Here is a 12,415-nt window from a genome sequence, read left to right as displayed (position 1 = left end):
TTAAGCATGCCTTCTATGTCAGGGGTGATGGATGCGGGCGCCTCCTCGCAAAGCACTTCCGTGCCCAGCAACAAGCGCAAAAGGTGACATTGATACAGGACTCTGGGGCGGGACTGTAGCGAAGACGCAACGATTGTCAAAGCTTTTCGGCAATTTTACGCATCGTTATACTCGGCTCAGGTACTGCCTGACATTGAACCGTCTTGGTATCTACGGAGAGCGGCCACCTCCACACTCCTACCATCCCACGCAGCTGAACTGGAAGCCCCAATCTGGGTTGAGGAGGTTATCTCTGTGATTGCCCGTCTTAAGCATAACAAATCTCCGGGCCCCAATGGGTTCTCTTCGGGTTTTTACAAGAAATTTTGTGGAAAACTGGCCCCTATTCTTACACGCATTTTGAATTCTGTAGGATCGACAGAGTCTTCTCCCTACCCTTCCTCTATGTTAGAAGCCTTAATAACTGAAGTACCTAAACCTGGGAAGGATCACAGTTTCTGTGGCTCGTACCGTCCTATATCACTTCTAAATGTGGACTTAAAGATATTTACCGGCATCTTAGCAACACAGCTTTCCAAATTTCTCCCCGGCCTGATAGATCCGGATAAATCAGGGTTCATCCCGGGACGTCAATGCTAGGATAATACTAAACGACTTCTACATCTGATGGATAGCTCCGAGCGCTTTCTGGCGGAACGCATGATCCTTTCTGTCGACGCCGAGAAGGCGTTTGACAGGGTTCATTGGCCATATCTCCGAGCAACCTTGCTTCTCTTTGGCCTTCCTGAGTGTTTGATAGCCTGGATTTTCCAGTGCTATGCGAACCCCACGGCTACAGTACGGGTGAATGGGGTGGCGTCAGCGGCCTTCCCAATACATAGGTGGACTAGGCTGGGCTGTCCTGTCGCCGCTGATTTTTGCCCTGTATATGGAGCCCCTGACCCAGCGTATTCAAGATGACCCATTGATCAGAGGGGTGTTCTTTGGAGAGTCTGAGCACAAACGTTGCCTTTATGCAGACGACGTGGTGGCGACCCTGGAGCGTCCTCGATAATCTCTGCCGGCTTTCTTGGATGAATTAGCTCAATTCGCCCTGGCATCGGGTTTTCAGATCAATGTGCATAAGTCGCAAGCTCTTAGCTTGTCCCTAGAGCCTGAGACGCTGGTGCTCCTTCAGCGAGACTTTCAGATTCAGTGGGTCCAGGATGCCATCACATATTTGGGCCTCCAGGTAGCCCCCACCGTTTCACTTGCCAGACAGATGAATTACTCACTCCTCTTGAAATTAGTGCTAGCCTCACTCCGTAAATGGAGGTCTCAATCCCTCTCATGGCTTGGGCGCATAGCGGCAGTGAAGATGGTGCTTTTGCCTCAAATTCTTTACCTCTTTCACACACTCCTGCTGATGCCCCCACCGGAGTCCTATGAACCCTGCAGAGGGACATAGAGCGATTTATTTGGAGAGACCAAAGAGCACGGATGTGCCGCAATCTCACTTACAGAGATCCGGTGGAGGAAGGTCTAGGGATCCCAGACTTTTTGGCGTACTGGCGGGCTGCTCAGCTACGGGCTTTGGTAGAATGGTCTCGACCGGAGTCCGAGAAACATTGGTTATTTATGGAGAGGGCTCTTGCGGCTCGCACTCTTTGGGCAGTCCCTTTTATTTCCTGTCAGAGTTGACATTGCATTTTATATTTACCAGAGGTGACCCGGCCCATTATGGCAGCTTGGGACAGGACTGCGATTGCTAGTGGCCTTACAACATTTCCGTCCCCCATCACGCCCATTGTGAAGAACCCGGACTTTACACCTGGCCTTGACTATAGATATTTTCATCACTGGACAACAGACGCTACTCGATCCATCTGGCATTTCTTTGATCTTTCTGGCCTTTGCCTGTTTGAGGAGTTCCGCACTGATCATGGGCTTCCAGAAATAGAACGATATCACTACTTTCAGATTCGACACTGGGTGCTGCAGGAGGGGGTGCGGGAGGGTGCAGAGCGGGTACTAACACCATTTGAGATGTGGTTAATTTCGAGGCATAGTGATGCACACCACGTCAGACCTGTATAAATTCATGAGGGCTCCCCCAGACACTGTGAAAATCTCGGGGCAATTGCTGTGGGAGGGTGAACTGGGAAGGGAACTCTCCTCGAAGGAATGGAAGGACATTCACCATCGGGGCCGTGGCACGGCTCGCAATGTGGCGTCGATTGCAATGGCCACCAAATTGGCCACTTACTGGTAATTGACGCCTGTACGGCTGCATAGGAGCAACTCCTCACGTATCCCATTGTGCTGGAGAGGCTGTGGCACGCCGGGTACTCTTACTCACTTGCTCTGGGATTGCCCTTCCTTGAGGACATATTGGTCACAAATACTAGACGAGATCGATTCCCACTTCGACACACAGATCCCGAGATTCCCAGCCTACATCCTTCTTGGCCTCCCCAACGCCATCACCTTCCGCTTCACTTTCGGAGAGGCAAACAAATGGCCCTGACTTTAGGAGCAGTGGTACAGAACGTCCTAACACACTGGGGCTCCACAGTACTTCCCACTCGACTAGGCTGGTTATACAAACTGTGGTCCATCCTGGAGATGGAAAAGATTTCTCTTTCCCTGACCAACCCAGAGGCCTCCTTCCACAAACTCTGGGCCCCTCTTGTAGCACTTTTGATGTCTGAATTTACAGAGCTCACATGTCCCAAATACCTTAGATTATTACGTTTGACAGACTCCCCCATTGGTGCCCACTCTTGCTACACTTGATCCTTAGCTGTTCTGGGGCCTCACTATTTGGCTGCACTGTCCCTATTGCACAGGTTCACCTTTTCTTTGAGGAGGAGGAGAGGGGAGGAGGAAGGGGTAGAAGGGGAGGGGGCTCGATATTACCATGCTGGGTTGTTACCCGATGAATGTGGTGAATGTGGAGCACATTGGCTCATTTGTTCTTTTGTGGAAATCAATAAAAGACATCTTAAACCAAAAAAGTGACAGGATTAGGATAGACCCCTGCAGGACCCCCACCTTCATAGGTGGGATGGGAGCCGTGAAGGGGGAGAGACCTAATTTCCTGGCGACGGTTGTTCAAAAAAGAGGTAAACCATTTAAGTACTGTACCCCGATGCCGCAATCTGACAGGCTTTGTACGAGCCGGTCATGAGGCACGATATTGAAAGCAGCGGACAGACCTAATAATATCAGAACAGCACTACCCCCTCTATCTAGTTGCTCTTTCATGGTTTCAGAAACTTCGAATAAGGCAGTTTCAGTGCTCCGATGGGATCTGAAACCAGATTGGCTATCATGGAGTATATGATTGGCCTCCACGTATTCCGTCAGTTGGAGATTAACATACTTCTAGAGCTTTAGAAAAGAAGGGCAATAATGAAATAACTCTGTATTTGGAGGCTACTGTCGGATCTGCAGAGGGTTTCTTCAGTAGGGGAATAATTTTGGCCATTTTCCAGCGACTAGGGACCAGACCCTCTTGAAGTGATGAATTCAAAACCAAGTTGACGGCTGGATTTAGGGTCTCTGCAATGGCGGACAGTATTTTTGCCGGGCAGGGGTTCAAAGGGGAATCCGACTTCAAAGAGTTCATAATCTGAAGAGATTCCTCTAAAGAGATAGGAGGAAATTGAGTGAAGGAGGAACTAGTACCAGGACTGGCCAGACTAAGAGGCCCCACACTATCTTCCTTGACCGGAGATAGCGTCGTAAAAGACTTTTGAATGGTACAGATTTTATTATGGAACTAGTCTTCAAGATTTACCAAAGCAGAAGAGGGGATAAACGAAATTCCCACCGCGCTCGGGGTAGAGAAATCTTTGACAGTTTTAAGGATTTCCTTACTCTTATTGCTTGCTACCTCTTATTGCTGTTGAATATCACGGACTTGTTGACTTGCAATTAGCATTTGTTTGTCTTTTTAAGAGATTTAGAAAACTTCCAGGTCTATGGCTGGGAAAATTGTGGGTTTTGTAATCTACAAGAAGTATGTTTGTTATCAAAGAATAAAATCCAGAATTCTAAGGGTACTGTAAATGTGTAAAGGGACAACTCACTTTCGACCGTTCACATCAAGGCCTTGAAGAACATCCCTCTACTTCCTTGCCCTTAAACATATGGGATGTTTCTTGCCCATTCCCATCCAAACTTCACTACCTTGTTTGATATATGGGTACTTGATACGTTACAGGGGAAACTACAGTGCCATTTTAGTGACAACTCAAAGTGCTCCAACCTTATGGGTGTGCTCAACATTTGTAGTGGGCGCTCTACTGACGCAAGTTTTAGAAAAAAACAATATTATTCGATGTAACTGAGAAACATGCAGAGGCTGGAAAAAAACGCAATTAGCCAATATACAATAAAACTAGGTAACCAACCTGAATGTACTGAAGATACTGGTCCACTGTGGTACATTTGGGAATGTTGTATCCTTTGTAAAAGCAAAATTCTTGGCCGAACATATTTTCGCTAAACCAAACTTTGGCAAATGTGTTAAGCAGAGTTTTATCATAGTCATCGGTGACTCGACCTCCGTACTGGATCTCACCAATCATATAGCGCACAGTATTCCAGGAAACACCCTGAAAATTAAAAATTATAAATCAAAACAAACATTACCCACACCCTTTGAACATAACGTTTGAACAGTTAACATAAAATGTAACATAGAAAAGATGACATCACAATTTTAAGGGCAACAAAATATAAATAAACTGTAAGAAAACAAGCATTGGTAAATGTATTAGGTTTCGCCTATGAGATTAATAATAAGAGGTGTGGGAGCAGTGTATGAGTGCAGGGAGAATGGTGTGAGTTCTCTCTTTGTGCAGTATGAATGCTGCATGAATGAAGGTTTATAAATGAATGCAGGGTGAAAGTGCCTGAATGCATGGTGATTGACGTCTTTTCAGTTCTGAAAGATAATTTTGTGAGTGTACTGGGTGAGAGATGCTACCAGGTACAAGGTAAGAGGTGTGTGAGTATAGGGTGAGCGGTATGTCAATAGTATGAGTGCAGGATGAGCGGTTTTTAGTTCAGGGTGAGAGGTGTGGGTGGAGGGTGAGAGAAACTTGAATGCTGGGTGAGAGGTATGTCAATGGTGGATGAGTGCAGAGTCAAAACTGTGTGAGTGGTGGGTGAGCCTTACCTGACTGCCTGGGCAATGTCAGGGTGACTGGTGAGAGTAAACAGAGTGTGCAGGATGAGCGGTGTCTGGGAGTAGGTGAAAGGTATGTAAGTGGTGTGCAGCAGAATACATTTTTATAATACGTAATTTTAAATAATTAAATAAATAATCTGTGAAATTCCTTGTAAGAAAAGTAACAAAGTAACTGATAACAGAAGCACAGCAGGAACAACAGGCTACAGCCAGTAAAAACAGAGGAAAAGTAAGTGGCTAGCGCGGTAACCAATGAAAAGCGAGGGCAGGATGCAAGCCCTTTTTAAGATTTATATTTAATACAATAGATTTTACAAGCACAGCGCAAAGGATGTACACGCGGAACCTAAAAATGTACATACCAGTATGGGGTAAATTCTATTTTACCTTAGCTCAATCAGGCACAGGCATCAAAGCTTTTTGCGATCGCAAACGGTGCGAATCACAAAAATCGGCCGTTTGCGATCGCAGAATCAGCTTTTGGGATGCATGAAGGGTGAAGGCCCTCACAATTTGAGAATTCACAAATATTTTCGAATTCTCAAATTGCGATTGCATTTAAGGAATCTCATTTTGCGATTCCTTAAATGCAATGCATGAAAGTTTAAAAAATAGCGATTTCGCAATTAGGGGGAGCAAATTACCATGAGGTTGAACCTCATGGTAATTTGCGAAAACTTTGAAAAATGCACTTTTGTGCATTTTTCAAAGTTTCATGTTGTGCACACACATGCCCTTAGTGCATGTCTGTGCACAACATATGTGCACAGATTGATTTCAGGGGTGTAACAGGGTGTCCTTTGGACACCCCTGCACCCTTGAAATCGCATTCTCAATTTTCGATTCGCTAATTGCTAATCGCAAATTGAGATTGTCTTCCCATTCATTCCTATGGGCCTTTAGGCCCATAGGAATGAATGGAGAGGTATTCCTTATTTGCGACTCGCAACGTGGGCGAGTAGTGCCATGTAGACGTTAAACAGCGTTGGGCTGAGGGATGAGCCCTGGGGAATGTTGCAGATGATCTTGGTGGCTTTGGAGCAGAAGGGGGGGGGAGGCAGATGATCTGTGATCTGCCTTAGAGGAAGGAGGTGGTCCAGTCCAGAGCCTTCTCTTGGATCCCGGCATCGTGGAGGTGTGTGTGTAGTGTGCGAAGGCAGCTGACAGGTCCAGGAGGATGAGGGCAGCAGTTTCTCCGTTGTCTAGCAGGGTCCTGATGTCATTGGTGGTGGGGATGTGGGCAGTTTCGGTGCTGTGGTTGCTGCGGAACCCGTACTGGAACGGGTCCAGGATGCTGTTTTCCTCAAGGTAGCAGGTCAGTTGTCTGTTGACGGTCTTATCGATAACCTTTGCCTGGAACGGAAGCAGGGAGATGGGACAGAAGTTCTTGAGGTCATTGGGGTCTGCCTTGGTTTTTTGAGTATGGCGTTGATCTTGGCGTGCTTCCAGCTCCCTAGGAAGGTTGCTGTCTCGAAGGAAATGTTGATGGCCTTCTGGAGTAGGGGTGCGATGGCAGTGCTAGCTTTGTTGAAGATGTGGAAGGGCATGGGTCTGACGGAGAACCGGAGTGGATGGTGTTCATGATCTTGATGGTGTTGTAGTCGGTTATGTTGGTCCAGGAGAGAAGGCGGTTGGTGCGGATGGTGGTTGTGGGGGCGGAGGTCTCAGTGGTTGTCGGGGCGGTTGTGGCATTGAAGCTGTTGTGGATGCCTGCGATCTTGCGATGGAAGAAGGTGGCCAGCGAGTCGCACAGGTCTTGCGAAGGTGGGATGTCAGTGGTGTTGGAGCTGGGGTTGGAGAGTCCATTAATGACTAACAGAAAATGTTAATCTCTGTGTGCTCCTCGGCTGCCACAATGTGCGTGCATACATACACACAAAAAGTAGGTGAATGACAAGGAATTCATAAAAGTAGATCCCAAGAGACCACAACTATTGAAAACAAAACTCTGCTCACAGATGTATGCACAAGTCTTAAAAAAAAGTGGGGGACTAATTATGTTTAAATCCCTGACGCTGGTACACAAAGCTCTCTTTGGGTCAGGTGCGGGATATTTGCAGAAGAGATTGGCCTTTTATCATCCTGCACGCTCTCTGCGTTCTGAATCCCTTTTTACTGTGGTGGTCCCACGGGTGAGGAAGGCCCGGACGGGGGGGCGCTCTTTTAGCCTCAAGGCCTCCAAGTTGTGGAACTCGCTTCCATTGGCACTTCACAGCACCTCCAATCTGCTTCAATTTAGAAGGAACCTGAAAACTTGGCTTTTTAATCTTTCTGTTTAGGTGGATCTTTCTTTCTTCCTGCTTCTGGGATCTGTTATTCATGTTATGTTTTTACACTGTAGCTGACTGTGGAAAGCGCCGGGACACTCTTTTAGCGTAGCCGTGCGCTATACAAACGCATTTTAACATAACATAACATAACATAACTAATCTGGTTAGGCAGTATGCAAGCAACATCACAGCACATAACATCACGGTGCACGACATCACGGCACATAACATCATACATGGCATCACAGGAATTGACATCATAGAAAGTGGCATCACAAGCAACGACTTTGCAGGAAGTGGCATCACAAGAAGTGAAATCAGATCTAAAGCCCTCACATATATGTTTAGCAGCTCTATCAAGTGTACGTTTTAGCGCATTGCGAGGAAAATAGCACAGTGAGCTACGGAAGATGATATGTGACTTCTACACCGTGCTATCTCCCAGCTTTATGTAAAACATCTTGTTCATTCATGTACAACCGTATATAATTCATTGTACATGTATTAGGAACATGTTGACGTAAAGCGCTCAGACAATCTGCATTGGAATGAGTAGGGCTATACAAGAAAATATAGTAGTACTTAAATTATTTCAACGCCTCCTCAGGGAAAGTAAGCTCTATATTAATGCAATTTGTTTTATGTAAGCAGGGCCGGACTGGCCATAGTGGGCACTGGGCGTTTCCCCGGTAGGCCGCTAGGGTGGGGGCTGGTTTTGGGCCCCTGGGGGGCCGTTTTTGTTACCGGGGGACGGCAATATCGGCCCACGGTAACAAAAACGGCCAAAAACGGCCCTCGCAAACTGCTCAGCTGCACTCCCCCTCACCCCGGGGGGGGCAGCTGAGCAGTTTGCCAGGGCCGGTTTCTGTTCCCAGCCCGGCCCTGTATGTAAGTACTGGGAAAGACCAACACATCTGACATTCTTACAGTACATGTATATCTCCTAAACAGGGATTGAACAAAGTGAAAAGCTGCCTCTCTTAAGTATGTGTAAGTGATAACAAGGTGTGAGGCTTTGTTTCCCCTCTGCTTCATTTGCATCAGGTGTGAGGCTCCTGACTGCTCCCAGCAAAGAGACTCAAACAAAAGGAGGCCTAATGACCCCTCATATTCAGCCTGGTATTGGAAATTACGATGGGAAGAGTTCAGCACATTATTCAATGGGGCCCAAATTCTTGGTATGGTGGAGGTTGTTAACTCTGTGAAAATAGTGGGTGGACGCCATCCACCCACTTGTGCCCACCAAGCCCTGGATGTATGTATGCATGCATTTGTTCCAGCATATACTGTGGCAGACATTCAGCAGTGTCTCGGTTGTGGGTGATTAGGGATGCACAGACTCCAGTCATTTTTTCTGCAGATTCCATACAGCGCAAACTCGACCGGAAGCTATTAAGCGCTTTACATGAGCAACAGTTACATTACACAATGACACATTAATTTTTGGTAGGCGGGAGGAGATTGAGTAATTTGCCCAGACTCTCTGCTCATAGGATTTACAACATACATGCAAGCTGTATGCCAAACCTTTAGCTGAAGCAGCACAAATCCAATGCAACTCCACTGGGTGGCACTGCATGCATTAGTTAAGATTCCTTTCTACGGGCATAGCATCTGTACATTTTGTAATGCCATTTTGGCAAACAGCTAGCAAAATGAAAAGCTGTAATAACAATCATTTTTTGTTGAGAAAATGATTTTAGCATTATAATACTGGAATGTGTAGTATAACAAATGGTTGAAAACATTTAAATATAGCAAAACGTCCACTTCAAAAACAAACATGTATCACAAGGAAGAGGAAGGGGAAGGAGGCTCTCAAAGGGTTTAACATTGACCTCAAAATAGAGATTGCAGGAAAAAAACTCCAGTCCTGTATAAGTAACACACTAAACACAGACTTTATTTGAGGTCAATCTCTATCGGTTACATTTGTATTATCAAAGTAAAAAAAAGAATTCTTGAGCACAATAAGCAAATTTATTAAGTTAAAAAAAATCTTCATAGGCCAACACGTTTCACGACAACATGTTGTTTTTTAAGGGCCAAGATATCAATATTACACCATGCTGTAAAAGTGATATAGCAGTACAGGAATTATTAACATGATCACAATATGAGGACAGTATGAAAAGAAATAGATCTCAGTGAAAGAAAAGATTTTAGTTTAAGTGCTATTAAGGCATTATGCAAGGCACGGGAGGAAACGTGTGTGTAATGGCTTTGCGGAAACGGTTAACAACTGGGGACTTAAAAACGAGAAGGCTGATCTGGAATCCTTAGAAAGGCAGAGATGGCCGAAAGTTAACCTTTGATAGTGCCCAGAGCAGAGCCCCGCTGGGCCAAAGATAGAAGGAACAGAAAGACCTCAGAAAGAGGGGCAGAAAGGGGATCCACAGCCTTCGCTGTGCACCATGCCACAAATGTGTTCCACCTGCAGGCGTATACCATCTTAGTGGTGGGATGCCTGGCTGCGAGAATGATATCACAGACTTCGGGAGGAAGATTGAAAGCTGTCAACTGTCGCCGCTCAATCTCCACGCATGGAGGTGGAGGCTGGACAGCATTGGGTTGAGGACCGTCCCCTGCTGCTGCGACAGAAGATCCTCCCGAAGAGGCAGTCCGATCGGGGGATTGATCGACATGTTGAGTAGCTCGGTATAACAGTATCTTCATGCCCAATCCAGAGCCACAAGGATGACGCTGGCCCAGTTGCACCAAATCTTCTTCAGCACTCTAGGCAGAAGTGGTATAGGCGGAAAGGCGTACAACAGACCGCAGCTCCACTAGTGACGAAAAGCGCCGCTGAGCGAGTGCCGCCTTGGAAATTCCAAAGCGCAGAACTGATAACATTGCGCATTCCTTTTGGTGGCGAATAGATCTAACCAAGGTTCTCCCCACTGCAGAAAGAGACCTTGCGCCACATCCGAGTTCAGATGCCATTCGTGATCCATCAAGCACCGGTGGCTGAGTTCGTCCGCCCTGGCGTTCAGGGAACCTGCCAGGTATTGAACCACCAAGGTAATGCCTTGATGTTCCAGCCCTGTCCAGAGGTTCAGAGCCTCCTGACATAGGGTCCACGACCCAGCCCACCCTGTTTGTTGCAATACCACATCTCGGTGGTGTTGTCTGTGAACACCTGCACTACACTTCCCCGGACAGAGGGAAGGAATGCCTTCAGTGCAAGACGGATCCCCAATGCTCCAAAAGGTTGATTGTTAGACGGACCGGGAGGGTCGGCCGAGGATAAGGGGAGAGGTCTCCGGGGAGATCCGTCTCCAGCAATCGTACAGACAAATAACTTCCCCCCCACTGACGTACACCACACAAGGATAAGGTTCAACGTTACTTTATAAGCAATTCTTTAAGTACGGTGGGGTGGTACAAGGAGGTCTGGACTCCGGGGTCCCCTCTATTCTAGTCTCTTGGTTGGGTAAGGGGGGTAGCGGGACAGTCTCGTTACCACTCTGGGGGATGTGGTGGTAGATGAATCAGCTCACAATCCTCGAGCTCGGCGTTCTAGATGATCGGACCGCGGCGGAGCCAGCAGGTCCCGGGATGGTTGAAGGTAGTGACGGTCCGCGGCGGAGCCAGCAGGTCCCGATGAAGATGGGTGCAGAGAGCCGCGGCAGCGCCAGCAGGCAGATCGGTAGTTCGCAAGGCAGGGCTACGGCAGCGCCAGTAGTCCGTCAAGGATGAGTTCTTCACTGCGTCTCTCGACTCCAGGATACAACTGCCTTCCTGCTCTGGAGCTGCGCCAGTTATAGGTCTGGCGCCCTTTGATGTCCGGACCCTCGCAATGGGAGGTCGGGAGGTCCGGGATGAGGGAGTCCAGACACCCAGCAGGGGGGTGGAGCCAGCGCCTGGGGGAGCTGGGGGCGATCGGCACCTGGCGGGGGAGAGCCATCGACACCTCTTTCTCCCATTGACCCGCCAAGTAGTCCGCTCACCTCCTGGGTGGATGGTGGTGCCGGGATGTCGGGGCCTGGCCAGGCCCAGGGTTAGGGTTGATCGGAGGCCACGCGGCCTCGTGGTGCCGTGTCCAAGATGGCGCCCAGGCCGGGCGAGAGGGCCGGTAGGGAAGCGGGCCCCCGATGTGGAGATGTTCAGGGGCAGGGGCCCTACAGGAGACGGGAAACGGGTTGTTGTTGCGTGTAACGCCTGAGGAGCGGGGCTCGGGCCTGGTCGTGCGGGGAGGGAGCAAGCCTTACACGTGGCCTGTCCAACATGCGTCCCCCCCAGCTGAAGGCGGGGAGAGTCACCCATCCTCTTGGGGACTCTCCTCGTCGAGGCGGAAAAAGCGTGACAGGCCATCTGCGTTGGCGTGGTCTTGCCCGGGTCGATGTTCCACAGTGAAGTCCATCCCCTGCAGGGAGATGGACCAACGTAGTAGTTTCGGGTTTTCCCCCCGCATCTGCATTAGCCATTGCAGGGGTCGATGATCGGTCTGGACCCTGAAGTGGGTGCCGAAGAGATAAGGCCGGAGCTTTTTGAGGGCCCACACCACGGCGAAGGCCTCCCTCTCGATGGTGCTCCAGCGTTGTTCTCGGGCCAGGAGCCGTCTGCTGATGAAAGCCACTGGCTGGTCAAGTCCTTCGGGGTTCAGCTGGGAAAGGACTGCCCCAACGCCATGGTCGGAGGCATCTGTTTGGACGATAAATTCCCGACTGTAGTCGGGGGCCTGGAGCACCGGGGCGGAGCACATGGCGGCCTTCAGCTTCTCGAAGGCCGCTTGACAGTCTGGGGTCCAGTTGACCTTCTTGGGTTGGTTTTTGGATGTGAGTTCCGTGAGGGGCCCTACAATGCTGCCATAGTCCCTCACGAACCGCCGGTAGTAGCCTGTGAGTCCCAAGAAGGCGCGGACCTCGGTCTGGGTGATGGGGGGCTGCCACGACTGGATGGCAGCGATCTTGAGTTGCAAAGGGGCCACCAGACCGCTTCCCACCTGGTGCCCGAGATAGGTCAC

At 48.8% G+C, this 12,415-nt stretch overlaps 1 protein-coding gene across 1 annotated transcript in view; it reads right to left on the bottom strand.

The window, feature by feature from the left end:
* The window catches only part of DNAH5 (dynein axonemal heavy chain 5), a 5,174,212-nt gene that overhangs the window by 397,939 nt on the left and 4,763,858 nt on the right, over positions 1-12,415 (bottom strand). Inside the window, exon 74 of the mRNA XM_078687662.1 lies at positions 4,398-4,601. Coding sequence (XP_078543788.1) covers positions 4,398-4,601 — 204 coding nt within the window. The remainder of the gene's footprint in view (positions 1-4,397; positions 4,602-12,415) is intronic.

The sequence above is a fragment of the Lissotriton helveticus genome, chromosome 4_1, assembly GCF_964261635.1.
Source record: "Lissotriton helveticus chromosome 4_1, aLisHel1.1, whole genome shotgun sequence".
Taxonomy (NCBI): domain Eukaryota; kingdom Metazoa; phylum Chordata; class Amphibia; order Caudata; family Salamandridae; genus Lissotriton; species Lissotriton helveticus.
Note: the sequence above shows the minus strand (reverse complement) of the source record. Positions and strands in the feature narration are given on the sequence as shown.